Source organism: Medicago sativa, chromosome 4 (genome assembly GCF_051527215.1).
Source record: "Medicago sativa cultivar Bolivia chromosome 4, Bolivia_mono, whole genome shotgun sequence".
Classification (NCBI taxonomy): Eukaryota; Viridiplantae; Streptophyta; class Magnoliopsida; order Fabales; family Fabaceae; genus Medicago; species Medicago sativa.
This window is the reverse complement of record NC_140752.1, coordinates 90596579-90615675: the sequence shown is the minus strand read 5'-3', so window position 1 is coordinate 90615675 and position 19097 is coordinate 90596579. Positions and strand designations below refer to the sequence as shown.

General features: G+C 32.1%; 1 protein-coding gene across 1 annotated transcript; it reads left to right on the top strand.

Moving 5' to 3' along the window:
- Positions 1 to 11103: 11103 nt before the first annotated feature.
- Positions 11104 to 12695, top strand: LOC146933619 (uncharacterized). The gene has a single exon (XM_085707847.1). It carries the CDS (start codon positions 11104 to 11106, stop codon positions 12619 to 12621), a length of 1518 nt encoding a protein of 505 aa, XP_085563973.1. The 3' UTR covers positions 12622 to 12695.
- The last annotated feature ends 6402 nt before the right edge of the window (positions 12696 to 19097 follow it).

Below are 19097 nucleotides of genomic sequence, written 5' to 3'. Positions count from 1 at the left end.
GAGCTTATTTTTCTTTGTTTCTTGTTGTACTTGTACTAGCTCTTTGCGTGCAGTATATCGCATCTATCTATTTTATGGTTTCCAAATTCCAACGCGCAAAGGTTTGCTGAAAAATATGATTGGGTTTTAGATGCCCTTTATTGCAAGTTACATTTACTACAATTGGACTTCCAATAATATGCCCTCTGACACTCCACTTGGGATTTGAGACTTTCCATGCACACTTATTATGTACTCCCTCCGTCCCATATTATAAGGAAAAAAAATCATACTTATTACTCCCTCCGTCCCATATTACTTGACACAGTTGACTCTGACACATATATTAATGCACATTTTTTTATCTTTAATATCTTTAATTCTCTATTAGAAAAAATTATGAAAATTTAATATTTTAAAAATACTCATCGAAACGAATCCAACAACATCTTACATGATTATGTTTATCTTTGTATATTAGTAGAAAAATACGGTCAAAGTATGTTAAGTCAATATTATACATTGTCAACTAGGTCATCTATTGTGGGACGGAGGGAGTAAGAAAACTAAAACATACTTGTACTTCCTCTGTTTCAAAATGAGTGTCGCTTTAGACAATTGCACACATATTAAGGAATAGAATGAAATAATCATTAGACATAATACTTTTACTAAACTGCCCTTATTTTATAAGAAAAAGACAAACTTAAAGTTGCATTGAAAATTGTGTGAGAGAAAAAAATTAAAGTTGTATTGGAAATGTAAAGTGACATTCATTTTGAAACAAAATTGTGAATATATGCCTTGACAGGAATACTTTGGTTTTGATGATTGACAAAAGAAGTCCTAGAAGAACAAAGATGCAAAAAGCGGAAAAGAAGATTCAAGCTTCCAAGTCTTGGAATTTATTTTTATTTGTTTTAGAACTATTTGTAAGTAGTAGAAAAAGCTCTCATTAAAAATATATCACACACTCACAATGTTTTTCATATAAAGTGATTTTACATAAAAATATTTTTGCATGAAAAGCCATAATTAATTATGTAAATTGCATAATTAATTATTTTCTTAAAAATAGTAGTTGGCCATGTTTTTAAAGGCATACTCTTTTATGCATCAAAATTGGTTCAGCATATCATATTTTTATTACCGTTGGCATTACATAAAAGATGATTGTTGACTATTTCATTACATTAATTCAACAGCTTAATGGCAATATTGTTTTTGCATATTTTATTTTAATTGGTCTTAATGGATTCAATGCCACTATCTGTTTTCATGATTTCCTTGTAGCCGTGGGACAATTACTAAAGTTTTCATTTGCATGTAATGACTTTCCTATATTTGTCTCAACGACTAATTTTGTTTTAAATGGTCAAACGGCTATTTTCTCTCCATGCATCTCATTCTTCATTAAGTATAAAAAGGATGCATCGGTGTACTTGAAAAACTACACCTTGACATAGAAAATATTTGCATACTCTTTCTTACTCTCATTATTCATACACTTGCTAATATATTTTCTTGAGAGCTCTTTTGTACTACATAGTTTATCTTGTAGTTCTTGTGCTTCAATTTGTTATATCTAGGAGTGATTTGCTCAATGAAAGGGTTAGATAAATAATAATCAATAATAAAATATTTGACAAAGATAAGCGCAGATTTAGCTCCCCCTCACTATATGCAAAGAATTAAAATTCACTCCCCCTGAAACATGCAAATCACATAACTCTCCCCCTTTAACAAGTGGCATCAGAGCTTGAACTCTTGTTAAGGACTAATCGTCTCAAGAGGAAAGATGACTTCAAACAACAACTCCATAAATTGTCCCCCATCTTTCAATGGTGAAGGGTATGGTTATTGGAAAGAGAGAATGAAAATTTTCATTGAGGGAATTGATTGTGATATTTGGGATGCTATTGAAAATGGTCCATTTATTCCCACTCATTTAGTCAATAATGTTGTGGTGAATAAACCAAGATCCCTTTGGACCAAAAATGAAAAGAAAAAGGTTCAATACAATTTGAAAGCTAAGAACATTATCACCGCTTCATTAAGCATTGATGAATTCTATCGTGTATCAAATTGTACAACCGCCAAAGAAATGTGGGACACCCTTAAATTGACCCATGAAGGTACTACCGAGGTCAAAAGGGCTCGAATGAACACATTGACTCATGAGTATGAATTATTTAGTATGAAATCGGGAGAAAGCATCCAAGATATGCAAAAACGATTTATCCATATAATAAATCATCTCAGAGCTCTTGGAAAATCTTTCAATAACGAGGATTTAATTAATAAAGTTCTTAGATGCTTGAGTCGAAGTTGGCTTCCAAAAGTGACCGCGATTTGTGAATCTAAAGATTTATCTTTTATGTCTTTGGCTACTTTGTTTGGAAAATTGCAGGAACATGAGCTTGAATTGAATCGTCTCATTGATAGTGAAGAAGGTGAAAAGAAAAATAAAGGTCTTGCTCTCAAAGCTAGAATCAATGAAAGAACTTCCTTCATTCCAAATTGCAACAAGTGTGGTGAAAAGGGTCACATAAAATCCAATTGTCTTCTAAGTCAAAAGAGATATACAAAAGGAAAGAAGGCTTATATCGCTTTGGATGACAAAGATACAAACTCATCCAATGAATCAGAAAATGAAGTAGCATATTCATGTTTCATGGCAAACCATGATGAAGATGAGGTAAATTCTATTGAATCTGAATATGACTTAACTTATGATGAGTTGTTTACTATTTGCAAAGAATTAAATGATGAGTCAACTAAGCTTAGAAAAATTGTTTCTTCCTCTAAGAAAACTATTTCTACTCTTGAATCAAAAATTGATATTTTAAATAAGGAAATAGAAATTCTTAAAGAGAAACAAGTTTTTGTAAGTGAAGTTTCTTCTTGTACCTCTTGTGAAAATATAAAGGAAAATATTTTAAAGTGTGATGATTGCAATATTTTGAAAATTGAAATTGAGGATTTGCAAAACACACTTGCAAAATTCACAATGGGAAGAGAAAACTTGAACATCATTTTGGCGAATCAAAAGGGAACTTATAATAAAGCCGGTTTGGGCTATCATCCAAAAAATCATGAAAAACTTTTTAGAAAATTCTTTCGTCCAGACAAAATATCAAGTTCTCCTTTTGTTAAATGTTTTTATTGTGGAAGAGAAGGTCATACATCCTCTATTTGTAATTTAAGAAAGAACAATGATATGAATGGTAAATGGAAGTGGATTCCAAAGGGCACTTTGCCTAATGCTAACTCTCAAGGACCCAAAATGTTTTGGGTACCAAAAGCGAAAACTTGATTTTGTTTTGTAGGTGTGCTTGAAGGCCAAGAACTAAAATTGGTACAATTATCGAGGCTATTCAAAGCACATGAAAGGGGGGAGAAAAAGAAGTTCTCCTATTATTACTACAATATTGGCTATGCATCATATGGTGAGCTTTATCAAAAATTCTTCTCCAAAATGAAATTGCAAATTCAAGAGAAGGAAAAATGGTTTACTCTTTTCACTTAATTCTTTTATTTTTTGCTTTAAATTTTCCTGAATATATGCCTTGACATGATTGTTTCTTTCCCGCTTTTTGATAATGCCAAAAGGGGGAGAGTTATGTGATTTGCATGTTTTAGGGGGAGTTGATTTTAAATGTTTGCATATAGTGAGGGGGAGCAAAATCTGCGCTTATCTCTGTTATATATTTTATTATGATTATTATTGATCTAACCCCTTCATTAAGCAAATCCCTCCATGAGATGTTTGTCATCATCAAAAAGGGGGAGAATGTGAATATATGCCTTGACAGGAATACTTTGGTTTTGATGATTGACAAAAGAAGTCCTAGAAGAACAAAGATGCAAAAAGCGGAAAAGAAGATTCAAGCTTCCAAGTCTTGGAATTTATTTTTATTTGTTTTAGAACTATTTGTAAGTAGTAGAAAAAGCTCTCATTAAAAATATATCACACACTCACAATGTTTTTCATATAAAGTGATTTTACATAAAAATATTTTTGCATGAAAAGCCATAATTAATTATGTAAATTGCATAATTAATTATTTTCTTAAAAATAGTAGTTGGCCATGTTTTTAAAGGCATACTCTTTTATGCATCAAAATTGGTTCAGCATATCATATTTTTATTACCGTTGGCATTACATAAAAGATGATTGTTGACTATTTCATTACATTAATTCAACAGCTTAATGGCAATATTGTTTTTGCATATTTTATTTTAATTGGTCTTAATGGATTCAATGCCACTATCTGTTTTCATGATTTCCTTGTAGCCGTGGGACAATTACTAAAGTTTTCATTTGCATGTAATGACTTTCCTATATTTGTCTCAACGACTAATTTTGTTTTAAATGGTCAAACGGCTATTTTCTCTCCATGCATCTCATTCTTCATTAAGTATAAAAAGGATGCATCGGTGTACTTGAAAAACTACACCTTGACATAGAAAATATTTGCATACTCTTTCTTACTCTCATTATTCATACACTTGCTAATATATTTTCTTGAGAGCTCTTTTGTACTACATAGTTTATCTTGTAGTTCTTGTGCTTCAATTTGTTATATCTAGGAGTGATTTGCTCAATGAAAGGGTTAGATAAATAATAATCAATAATAAAATATTTGACAAAGATAAGCGCAGATTTAGCTCCCCCTCACTATATGCAAAGAATTAAAATTCACTCCCCCTGAAACATGCAAATCACATAACTCTCCCCCTTTAACAAGTGGCATCAGAGCTTGAACTCTTGTTAAGGACTAATCGTCTCAAGAGGAAAGATGACTTCAAACAACAACTCCATAAATTGTCCCCCATCTTTCAATGGTGAAGGGTATGGTTATTGGAAAGAGAGAATGAAAATTTTCATTGAGGGAATTGATTGTGATATTTGGGATGCTATTGAAAATGGTCCATTTATTCCCACTCATTTAGTCAATAATGTTGTGGTGAATAAACCAAGATCCCTTTGGACCAAAAATGAAAAGAAAAAGGTTCAATACAATTTGAAAGCTAAGAACATTATCACCGCTTCATTAAGCATTGATGAATTCTATCGTGTATCAAATTGTACAACCGCCAAAGAAATGTGGGACACCCTTAAATTGACCCATGAAGGTACTACCGAGGTCAAAAGGGCTCGAATGAACACATTGACTCATGAGTATGAATTATTTAGTATGAAATCGGGAGAAAGCATCCAAGATATGCAAAAACGATTTATCCATATAATAAATCATCTCAGAGCTCTTGGAAAATCTTTCAATAACGAGGATTTAATTAATAAAGTTCTTAGATGCTTGAGTCGAAGTTGGCTTCCAAAAGTGACCGCGATTTGTGAATCTAAAGATTTATCTTTTATGTCTTTGGCTACTTTGTTTGGAAAATTGCAGGAACATGAGCTTGAATTGAATCGTCTCATTGATAGTGAAGAAGGTGAAAAGAAAAATAAAGGTCTTGCTCTCAAAGCTAGAATCAATGAAAGAACTTCCTTCATTCCAAATTGCAACAAGTGTGGTGAAAAGGGTCACATAAAATCCAATTGTCTTCTAAGTCAAAAGAGATATACAAAAGGAAAGAAGGCTTATATCGCTTTGGATGACAAAGATACAAACTCATCCAATGAATCAGAAAATGAAGTAGCATATTCATGTTTCATGGCAAACCATGATGAAGATGAGGTAAATTCTATTGAATCTGAATATGACTTAACTTATGATGAGTTGTTTACTATTTGCAAAGAATTAAATGATGAGTCAACTAAGCTTAGAAAAATTGTTTCTTCCTCTAAGAAAACTATTTCTACTCTTGAATCAAAAATTGATATTTTAAATAAGGAAATAGAAATTCTTAAAGAGAAACAAGTTTTTGTAAGTGAAGTTTCTTCTTGTACCTCTTGTGAAAATATAAAGGAAAATATTTTAAAGTGTGATGATTGCAATATTTTGAAAATTGAAATTGAGGATTTGCAAAACACACTTGCAAAATTCACAATGGGAAGAGAAAACTTGAACATCATTTTGGCGAATCAAAAGGGAACTTATAATAAAGCCGGTTTGGGCTATCATCCAAAAAATCATGAAAAACTTTTTAGAAAATTCTTTCGTCCAGACAAAATATCAAGTTCTCCTTTTGTTAAATGTTTTTATTGTGGAAGAGAAGGTCATACATCCTCTATTTGTAATTTAAGAAAGAACAATGATATGAATGGTAAATGGAAGTGGATTCCAAAGGGCACTTTGCCTAATGCTAACTCTCAAGGACCCAAAATGTTTTGGGTACCAAAAGCGAAAACTTGATTTTGTTTTGTAGGTGTGCTTGAAGGCCAAGAACTAAAATTGGTACAATTATCGAGGCTATTCAAAGCACATGAAAGGGGGGAGAAAAAGAAGTTCTCCTATTATTACTACAATATTGGCTATGCATCATATGGTGAGCTTTATCAAAAATTCTTCTCCAAAATGAAATTGCAAATTCAAGAGAAGGAAAAATGGTTTACTCTTTTCACTTAATTCTTTTATTTTTTGCTTTAAATTTTCCTGAATATATGCCTTGACATGATTGTTTCTTTCCCGCTTTTTGATAATGCCAAAAGGGGGAGAGTTATGTGATTTGCATGTTTTAGGGGGAGTTGATTTTAAATGTTTGCATATAGTGAGGGGGAGCAAAATCTGCGCTTATCTCTGTTATATATTTTATTATGATTATTATTGATCTAACCCCTTCATTAAGCAAATCCCTCCATGAGATGTTTGTCATCATCAAAAAGGGGGAGAATGTGAATATATGCCTTGACAGGAATACTTTGGTTTTGATGATTGACAAAAGAAGTCCTAGAAGAACAAAGATGCAAAAAGCGGAAAAGAAGATTCAAGCTTCCAAGTCTTGGAATTTATTTTTATTTGTTTTAGAACTATTTGTAAGTAGTAGAAAAAGCTCTCATTAAAAATATATCACACACTCACAATGTTTTTCATATAAAGTGATTTTACATAAAAATATTTTTGCATGAAAAGCCATAATTAATTATGTAAATTGCATAATTAATTATTTTCTTAAAAATAGTAGTTGGCCATGTTTTTAAAGGCATACTCTTTTATGCATCAAAATTGGTTCAGCATATCATATTTTTATTACCGTTGGCATTACATAAAAGATGATTGTTGACTATTTCATTACATTAATTCAACAGCTTAATGGCAATATTGTTTTTGCATATTTTATTTTAATTGGTCTTAATGGATTCAATGCCACTATCTGTTTTCATGATTTCCTTGTAGCCGTGGGACAATTACTAAAGTTTTCATTTGCATGTAATGACTTTCCTATATTTGTCTCAACGACTAATTTTGTTTTAAATGGTCAAACGGCTATTTTCTCTCCATGCATCTCATTCTTCATTAAGTATAAAAAGGATGCATCGGTGTACTTGAAAAACTACACCTTGACATAGAAAATATTTGCATACTCTTTCTTACTCTCATTATTCATACACTTGCTAATATATTTTCTTGAGAGCTCTTTTGTACTACATAGTTTATCTTGTAGTTCTTGTGCTTCAATTTGTTATATCTAGGAGTGATTTGCTCAATGAAAGGGTTAGATAAATAATAATCAATAATAAAATATTTGACAAAGATAAGCGCAGATTTAGCTCCCCCTCACTATATGCAAAGAATTAAAATTCACTCCCCCTGAAACATGCAAATCACATAACTCTCCCCCTTTAACAAGTGGCATCAGAGCTTGAACTCTTGTTAAGGACTAATCGTCTCAAGAGGAAAGATGACTTCAAACAACAACTCCATAAATTGTCCCCCATCTTTCAATGGTGAAGGGTATGGTTATTGGAAAGAGAGAATGAAAATTTTCATTGAGGGAATTGATTGTGATATTTGGGATGCTATTGAAAATGGTCCATTTATTCCCACTCATTTAGTCAATAATGTTGTGGTGAATAAACCAAGATCCCTTTGGACCAAAAATGAAAAGAAAAAGGTTCAATACAATTTGAAAGCTAAGAACATTATCACCGCTTCATTAAGCATTGATGAATTCTATCGTGTATCAAATTGTACAACCGCCAAAGAAATGTGGGACACCCTTAAATTGACCCATGAAGGTACTACCGAGGTCAAAAGGGCTCGAATGAACACATTGACTCATGAGTATGAATTATTTAGTATGAAATCGGGAGAAAGCATCCAAGATATGCAAAAACGATTTATCCATATAATAAATCATCTCAGAGCTCTTGGAAAATCTTTCAATAACGAGGATTTAATTAATAAAGTTCTTAGATGCTTGAGTCGAAGTTGGCTTCCAAAAGTGACCGCGATTTGTGAATCTAAAGATTTATCTTTTATGTCTTTGGCTACTTTGTTTGGAAAATTGCAGGAACATGAGCTTGAATTGAATCGTCTCATTGATAGTGAAGAAGGTGAAAAGAAAAATAAAGGTCTTGCTCTCAAAGCTAGAATCAATGAAAGAACTTCCTTCATTCCAAATTGCAACAAGTGTGGTGAAAAGGGTCACATAAAATCCAATTGTCTTCTAAGTCAAAAGAGATATACAAAAGGAAAGAAGGCTTATATCGCTTTGGATGACAAAGATACAAACTCATCCAATGAATCAGAAAATGAAGTAGCATATTCATGTTTCATGGCAAACCATGATGAAGATGAGGTAAATTCTATTGAATCTGAATATGACTTAACTTATGATGAGTTGTTTACTATTTGCAAAGAATTAAATGATGAGTCAACTAAGCTTAGAAAAATTGTTTCTTCCTCTAAGAAAACTATTTCTACTCTTGAATCAAAAATTGATATTTTAAATAAGGAAATAGAAATTCTTAAAGAGAAACAAGTTTTTGTAAGTGAAGTTTCTTCTTGTACCTCTTGTGAAAATATAAAGGAAAATATTTTAAAGTGTGATGATTGCAATATTTTGAAAATTGAAATTGAGGATTTGCAAAACACACTTGCAAAATTCACAATGGGAAGAGAAAACTTGAACATCATTTTGGCGAATCAAAAGGGAACTTATAATAAAGCCGGTTTGGGCTATCATCCAAAAAATCATGAAAAACTTTTTAGAAAATTCTTTCGTCCAGACAAAATATCAAGTTCTCCTTTTGTTAAATGTTTTTATTGTGGAAGAGAAGGTCATACATCCTCTATTTGTAATTTAAGAAAGAACAATGATATGAATGGTAAATGGAAGTGGATTCCAAAGGGCACTTTGCCTAATGCTAACTCTCAAGGACCCAAAATGTTTTGGGTACCAAAAGCGAAAACTTGATTTTGTTTTGTAGGTGTGCTTGAAGGCCAAGAACTAAAATTGGTACAATTATCGAGGCTATTCAAAGCACATGAAAGGGGGGAGAAAAAGAAGTTCTCCTATTATTACTACAATATTGGCTATGCATCATATGGTGAGCTTTATCAAAAATTCTTCTCCAAAATGAAATTGCAAATTCAAGAGAAGGAAAAATGGTTTACTCTTTTCACTTAATTCTTTTATTTTTTGCTTTAAATTTTCCTGAATATATGCCTTGACATGATTGTTTCTTTCCCGCTTTTTGATAATGCCAAAAGGGGGAGAGTTATGTGATTTGCATGTTTTAGGGGGAGTTGATTTTAAATGTTTGCATATAGTGAGGGGGAGCAAAATCTGCGCTTATCTCTGTTATATATTTTATTATGATTATTATTGATCTAACCCCTTCATTAAGCAAATCCCTCCATGAGATGTTTGTCATCATCAAAAAGGGGGAGAATGTGAATATATGCCTTGACAGGAATACTTTGGTTTTGATGATTGACAAAAGAAGTCCTAGAAGAACAAAGATGCAAAAAGCGGAAAAGAAGATTCAAGCTTCCAAGTCTTGGAATTTATTTTTATTTGTTTTAGAACTATTTGTAAGTAGTAGAAAAAGCTCTCATTAAAAATATATCACACACTCACAATGTTTTTCATATAAAGTGATTTTACATAAAAATATTTTTGCATGAAAAGCCATAATTAATTATGTAAATTGCATAATTAATTATTTTCTTAAAAATAGTAGTTGGCCATGTTTTTAAAGGCATACTCTTTTATGCATCAAAATTGGTTCAGCATATCATATTTTTATTACCGTTGGCATTACATAAAAGATGATTGTTGACTATTTCATTACATTAATTCAACAGCTTAATGGCAATATTGTTTTTGCATATTTTATTTTAATTGGTCTTAATGGATTCAATGCCACTATCTGTTTTCATGATTTCCTTGTAGCCGTGGGACAATTACTAAAGTTTTCATTTGCATGTAATGACTTTCCTATATTTGTCTCAACGACTAATTTTGTTTTAAATGGTCAAACGGCTATTTTCTCTCCATGCATCTCATTCTTCATTAAGTATAAAAAGGATGCATCGGTGTACTTGAAAAACTACACCTTGACATAGAAAATATTTGCATACTCTTTCTTACTCTCATTATTCATACACTTGCTAATATATTTTCTTGAGAGCTCTTTTGTACTACATAGTTTATCTTGTAGTTCTTGTGCTTCAATTTGTTATATCTACACATTTGGTGTATTATTTTATTGTTGTAACTCTTATTTGTATTGGGTGCGATCCCAAGGTTTCAAGAGAGGTGATATCTCTTGGTTTTAGAGACTCTTCTACAAAGGATTGTTTTGTTTGGAGAGTGCTCGTTATTTGTAAAGGTTACCAGCTTATCCTAATTAAAAGCTAGAGCAGTGAAAATCTCAAGGGACTTTTCCTTGGGGACTAGACTAGGCCTTGTTGTTTTAGGCCGAACTAGTATAAACTTCTTGTGTCTTTTCTCTCATCCCTTTATCTCTTTTACTTTGTTTGTCATTTATTTTATCTCACCATATCTGTCATTTATTTTTATTTTTATATTTATTTAAACCTTTTATAAGCACTTTATTTTAATTGGTTAAAACATTTTTTTAAGTGCTTATTTTAAATCGTTTTCTAAAGAACACAATTCACCACCCTCTTGTGTGTTTGAAGTCATTTGTTCAACAAGTGGCATCAGAGCTTGAACTCTTGTTAAGGACTAATCGTCTCAAGAGGCAAGATGACTTCAAACAACAATTCCATAAATTGTCCCCCATCTTTCAATGGTGAAGGGTATGGTTATTGGAAAGAGAGAATGAAAATTTTCATTGAGGGAATTGATTGTGATATTTGGGATGCTGTTGAAAATGGTCCATTTATTCCCACTCATTTAGTCAATAATGTTGCGGTGAATAAACCAAGATCCCTTTGGACCAAAGATGAAAAGAAAAAGGTTCAATATAATTTGAAAGCCAAGAACATTATCACCGCTTCATTAAGCATTGATGAGTTCTATCGTGTATCAAATTGTACAACCGCTAAGGAAATGTGGGACACCCTTAAATTGACCCATGAAGGTACTACCGAGGTCAAAAGGGCTCGAATGAACACATTGACTCATGAGTATGAATTATTTAGGATGAAATCGGGAGAAAGCATCCAAGATATGCAAAAACGATTTATCCATATAATAAATCATCTCAGAGCTCTTGGAAAATCTTTCAATAACGACGATTTAATCAATAAAGTTCTTAGATGCTTGAGTCGAAGTTGGCTACCGAAAGTGACCGCTATTTGTGAATCTAAAGATTTATCTTTTATGTCTTTGGCAACTTTGTTTGGAAAATTGCAGGAACATGAGCTTGAATTGAATCGTCTCATTGATAGTGAAAAAGGTGAAAAGAAAAAGAAAGACCTTGCTCTCAAAGCTAGAATCAATGAAAGAACTTCCTTCAATCCAAAATGCTACAAGTGTGGTGAAAAGGGTCACATAAAATCCAATTGTCCTATAAATCAAAAGAGATATACAAAAGGAAAGAGGGCTTATATCGCTTGGGATGACAAATACCGAAACTCATCCAATGGATCGGAAAATGAAGTAGCATATTCATGTTTCATGGCAAACAATGAGGAAGATGAGGTAAACTCTATTGAATCTGAATATGACTTAACTTATGATGAGTTATTTACTACTTGTAAAGAATTAAATGATGAGTCAACTAAGCTTAGAAAAATTGTTTCTACCTCTAAGAAAACTATTTCTACTCTTGAATCAAAAATTGATATTTTAAACAAGGAAATAGAAATTCTTAAAGAGAAACAAGTTTTTGTAAGTGAAGTTTTTTCTTGTACCTCTTGTGAAAATAAAAAGGAAAATATTTTAAAGTGTGATGATTGCAATATTTTGAAACTTGAAATTGAGGATTTGCAAAACACACTTGCAAAATTCACAATGGGAAGAGAAAACTTGAACATCATTTTGGGAAATCAAAAGGGAACCTATAATAAAGCCGGTTTGGGCTATCATCCAAAAAATCATGAAAAACTTTTTAGAAAATTCTTTCGTCCAAACAAAACCTCAAGTTCCCCTTTTGTTAAATGTTTTTATTGTGGAAGAGAAGGTCATACATCCTCTATTTGTAATTTAAGAAAGAACAATGATATGAATGATAAATGGAAGTGCATTCCAAAGGGCACTTTGCCAAGAACTAACTCACAAGGACCCAAAATGATTTGGGTACCAAAAGTCAAAACTTGATTTTGTTTTGTAGGTGTGCTTGAAGGCCAAGAACTAAAAATTGGTACAATTATAAAGGTTATTCAAAGCACATGAAGGGGAGAGATAAAGAAGTTCTCCTATTATTATAAGAATATTGGTAATGCATCATATGGTGACCTTATCAAAAGTTCTTCTCAAAAATGAAATTGCAAATTCAAGAGAAGCAAATATGGTTTACTCTTTTCACTTAATTCTTTTATTTTTTGCTTTAAATTTTCCTGAATATATGCCTTGACATGATTGTTTCTTTCCCGCTTTTTGATAATGCCAAAAGGGGGAGAGTTATGTGATTTGCATGTTTCAGGGGGAGTGAATTTTAATTCTTTGCATATAGTGAGGGGGAGCTAAATCTGCGCTTATCTTTGTCAAATATTTTATTATTGATTATTATTTATCTAACCCTTTCATTGAGCAAATCACTCCTAGAGATGTTTGTCATCATCAAAAAGGGGGAGAATGTGAATATATGCCTTGACAGAAATACTTTGGTTTTGATGATGACAAAAGAAGTCCTAGAAGAACAAAGATGCAAAAAGCGGAAAAGAGGATTTAAGCTTTCAAGTCTTGGAATTTATTTTTATTTTTATTAGGACTATTTGTAAGTAGTAGAAAAAGCTCTCATGAAAATAAATCACACACTCACAGATGATTTTCATAAAGTGATTTTACATGAAACTATTTTTACATGAAAAACTATAATTTACTATGGAAATTTTACAATAATTTTTTAGCATAAAAATAATATTTAGCATGCATTGAGAATTAAAATGGCATAATCAATTCTGTTTTAAAATTCATTTCATGTCATTATCTTTGCCAAAATATTTTGACCTTCGTGCATTAATAGTTTTGTTACCGTTGGCATTAAAACTCTTTTTGGTCACCATTTGCATTTTACGTTTTCTTCATTTATAAAAGAGATATTGTGTTGCCTTAATTAACCATATATTTTCCAACGGCTATTTTTGTATGTTAATTGGCAGCGACTCATTTTCTTTCAATTTGCAAGTTGACCAAGAATGAATATTTGTGTGCAACGGCTATGATTTTTTAATTGCATATTTCATTTCCATTTGGACTATAAATATGAGTATTTGGTAGCTCATTTGATACAACACAGATTTGCACTCAATCATTGTCAAAAAGATTTTTCATCACTCTCATTATTTTTACACTTGCTAATTTATTTTATTGAGAGCTATTTTATACTACATAGTTTATCTTGTAGTTCTTATGCTTCAAGTTGTTATATCTACACATTTGGTGTATTATTTTATTATTGTAACTCTTATTTGTATTGGGTGCGATCCCAAGGTTTCAAGAGAGGTGATATCTCTTGGGTTTAGAGACTCTTCTACAAAGGATTGTTTTGTTTGGAGAGTGCTCGTTATTTGTAAAGGTTACCGGCTTATCCTAATTAAAAGCTTGAGCAGTGAAAATCTCAAGGGGCTTTTCCTTGGGGACTAGACTAGGCCTTGTTGTTTTAGGCCGAACTAGTATAAACTTCTTGTGTCTTTTCTCTCATTCATTTATCTCTTTTACTTTATTTGTCATTTATTTTATCTCACCATATCTATTTTTATTTTTATTTAAACCTTTCATAATCACTTTATTTTAATTGGTTAAAACCTTTTTTAAGTGCTTATTTTAAATCGTTTTCTAAAGAACACAATTCACCCCCCCTCTTGTGTGTTTGAAGTCACTTGTTTAACAAAAAATTTTTGGCTAAAATGACACTCATTTTGAAACGGAGGGAGTAGTAGTTTGTAACATAGTTTTTTGTGTTATCTTTGAAATAAGTTTTATAGGAAGATGTAAAAACAATTTTCATTGGTAGTTGATTATAGAGAAAATGAAAGAGAGGGCAATTGAATGCACTTTGCATTTAGTTTTCCTTTGGAAAAGATAATTTTTTGAAAAAACATAATTAAATATGATAAAAGTTGGTCTTTTTTGCTTATAATTTGGGACAAAGAAAATGAGTTTTTTTTTGCTTATAATTTAGGACGGAGGGAGTATGTAACTTTTGAGATTTAAATTAACACAATTTTTAATGTAAAATTTATATGTTTAGTACATTATCATGTGTTTAAAGGGTACATATTAGCATTTTTCTTTTTTAGAGTTAAATATGTTTTTTATCTCTATAAATATATTAATTTTTCATTTCAATCCCTTTAAAAAAAATTTGTTAGACTTTTAGTCCTTCAAAAGTTTTTCATCCCCACATTTAATCTCTTTTTTTTGTTAGGTAGGTGATGGCATCTCAATGAGCTATTGGCTTTCCCTTGGGTTTGAGAGATAAAAAATATAAATAGATTGTATGGAAGAAAAAAAAAAGTGACCACCCTACTACTCTAATTTTTGTTGCATATTTTCTTAAAATAAATATATATTTTGAAATAGTTTTACCTATAAGATATTAATTTTCAACAAAACTCTTGGATATAAAAAATTATCCAAAAAATTATAAGAGTCCATAATAATTTTTTTTATGGGTCAATAATATTAGTTCAACTATATATTAAATTTGTCTGCGTTTTAATATATTGGCTTTGGATTTTTCAAGACTACGAATATTTTTTCATTTGCCAAGAAAAGGAGATATACTTATTTATTTCATTAATCTTGCTCATGTTTTGCGTGGCATGAACCGATTGGTGAGAAGTAGTTGCACAAGCAGACAATTGTATAAATTTGATCTGACGAATGACGATGCAATTGATTGATTCTTGATTAATGACCAACCGTTGGGTAAAGATAGCGACTCATTCCCACCCTTTGTTCCGTGATCCAACGTGCTCATATCGATCAACTAGTGTTGACTGTTGACCATTTTAATTGTCACAAGCTCTAGTACTCAAACTGTAACACTCTGCGAGTACTAACTTAACTCAAACACATGACAAAGGTGACGATTTGCCAAAAATGAGTGAACACGGGTTTGTGAGTTACCATTTCTGGCTGACCATAAGTTACTATTGGACATATTAAGTGACACCACGTTAACTATTTTCAATGCACAATGTCTCACTCTATTTCACAAGCCTTGTTTTGTTTGTTTTTAGATTTTGATCCTATTTGGATCTAAGGTGGCAACTGGAATATATACGTGGAGGGTGGCAATTGAACTTTACGAAAGATGCAATGTATGGGCAAACATTCGTGTGATTGAGTGGAGTGAGATGTTTAAAGAATGTGTGTAAGTTTCACTTAGGATGTGAATCCTTTTACAAGAAATTAAGTTTAATTAGTGTGATCTTGTTGAAACTGTTTAGGAAATCATGACGCAAATCTCGATGTGATTATTAGTGTGATCCTTATCATGGCTTGTGCATCATCATGTGATGAGGATCATATAGTGTTTGTTAACTTGAGGGTATGTGGACCACAATTTCTAAAATGGTATCAGAGTCTCTCTTAAGATTTATTGGGTCATCTGCTATTAGGTTTCTGTTATCGGGACATCCATCATTTATATCCATGAACCAAGCCCACTGGTGCAAGTCGTGAGGGGTGTGTTAAAGAGTCCCACATCGGACAAAAGATGACATGAACATGTGTTTATAAATGAGGGTCATCCTCACCTTAAAAGCTGGTTTTGTGGGGATGTGTTAGACCGAACCACAATTTCTAAAAAGACCGGTGAACACGATCTTAGTGTCCAGCTCCTCAAATGAGTCCAATTCTCTTCCTGGATACCAAGCCTCGAACTTAGTCTTAGTATAACAATGTTAAAGGGTTCATCTATCAATCCAATGACCTCATAAAAAACTAGTGAACAAGTCCAATTTAGATTGAGTCTGACTCTGTCCGGAACAAAGTTATATTATATAAATTTATTTTATATAAATTTATTTTTGAGAATTTGAATTAACATTCCCAAATTTGATAAAAGTTATAGAAAAACATTGAGAAATTAGTCACTTTAGTCCCTGAATCGGAAGAGATTTGTCATTTTAGTCCCTGAATGCAGATAAATTGCAAAATAGTCCCTGAATGTAGACTTTGTTAGTCAATTTAGTCCCTGAATGCAAACTTCGTTAGTCAATTTAGTCCCTGAATGTAGACTCCGTTAGTCACTTTAGTCCCTGAAATTGACCATGCAGGGACTGTTTTGCAATTTCTATTCATTCAGGGACTAAAGTGACGAATCCTCTCCCATTCAGGGACTAAAGTGACTAATTCCCCAAAAACATTTGTATGTACTTTTTATTCTTGTGGTATTAAAAACATATGTATTTTCCACTTTTATTATCATATCAAAGAAATCTTATAATTTTATGGAATAAAAGTACTTTTAACATCCACAAGACTTAGCTCAACTAGCAAAAACATCGAATTTGATAGGTTGAAGGCAGTAATCGGAGCTTCTTCACTTATTTGTGTGAGTTTTTAGTGGTTGTTGTCATTTTGTCTATCAAAAAATAAGTTATTATTTAACTATTTTGACTTAAGTATCCATTTTCACCTTATTCAAACATGTTCTATACTCTTGTAAAAAAAAAATCATAATTTGTACGTTTTTTCATTATCATTTTCAGGAATACGTAGTAAACATTAACCAAATATCTTTGTTGGAAATAAAATTACAATAAATATTCTTAAATACGACTCAGATTACATGTTGAGTTTAAAAAAAAATGATTACATATGTGCAAACATTTTACACGACAGTGGACATAAATTAAGTTCAATTCCAAACATTATTACATAGAAATACATTTTTTTTATCTACCACAGAAATACATTTTATTTATACTGCTATTGCTAATTGAAAAATTAGGGAGAATTTACTATAAGTAATTTCTGTGAAAAGCAAAGGAATCGAATCGTATGAGGTGGACGGTGGAAAGAAAGACGTGATGGGTTTGTGGGACTACCATTGTCTTTGAGTGGGGCCTACTTTTTATTGGTGCATGTTGAGAAGAAAGAAAGTGGAAGAGGAGCATTGCTGCAGGCATTCAAAAGCATGAGATTTGCATCATCAATGAACGGTGGTGGCTTGTTTCGGAAAGTAGGAAATTCAAGTGGGAAATACCGTAGTCATCTTGTGACTTACATGCACACCATTCACATCAATGCAGCCAATTATCATCTCACGTGCCCTTAAATTTATAGTAATTTTCATGTTTGGTTGGATAGTTACTCCTCTTGAAGAGTGGAATGGTACTCTGGGGGTTCAACAAATGAGATGTGAGACGTGGGATTTTAATGTAAGGGAGTTTGGATACACTAAAGAAAGATTTTTGATACCAAGATCCCACTCCATGACCACTAATGGCTTGTTTGGAAAGACCAAGTTTGTATTTTCGACTTTTCGTTCATAGAGTTACAAAGCATGGCTTCTCATTCAACGTGAAAGCCTACACTATTACCACCACACAAACAAACATGGCATAAAAGATCGCGAAACTACATCTTCATTCAATCACAATCTAAACATTTAATCATTTCATAATCGATGTGAGACTAACCAATCACACTTAAACCAACATTTTTTTAAGTGAAAAAAACACCTTTTTCATCATTAATTTCTATCATCTCTTATATAAAATGTTATATTCACACACACTTCAAAAGAAGAGTGAAACCCGTACTCAATTTAGAATGGGAAATGATATTTATCCCAACTAATTGCTCACGAATTGATCCCAAAGGCAGCACTTGATTAGGTGGCACAATTATAAATCAACTTTCCCCCATGTTTTCCGCTACAATGCATGGTATAATTGGTTGATTTAAAATTCGCTATTTCTTCTTGAGAAAAGCTGTCGCTGTATTTAGCACAGCTCATTTAGAATTGATAAAACCTCATTTTGTCTAGCTCTAGTATATATAGCGAATGTCAAATTTCTTTGATAGCTAACAAGTATGGATGGGGACGGAATGAACTTGAAAAACGCTAAGCAAGTGACAGGCAAGCTTAAACAGGTGTGTCTAACCTCATTATAACGAGACAATAAATTTGCTTAACGACCACTAATTTATTTGTATGCTTATTCAGAATCGGTATGCATCAATTTCATAACACTGGTCCATCGTACCTGAATCCTTTACATGAGAATAATAACTATTTTCTATTCTTTGTTTCAGCGATTTTTACATGAGAATATTTCTATTTTGCATATCTATAGTTTTTCATCATTTTCATATATAATTAAACAACTATTTAACTAGGCATGGCAATGGGGCGGGGTGGGGACGAGTTTTATATTCCCCGTCCCCATACTCGATTCTCATATACTTACCCATTACCTTACCCATACCCAACGGGGATGAGAAATTGAACCCCATCCCCGTCCCCGATGGGTTCGGGTATCCCCGCCCCATCCCCATCCCCGCAATGAATAATTTTTTTAAAAAAAAAATAGAAGTTTTTTTGCAACCCCTAAAGAAATGTTGTAATGCATTATTCAGCAATATGCTCATTTTAACATTTGTTAGACAAATCG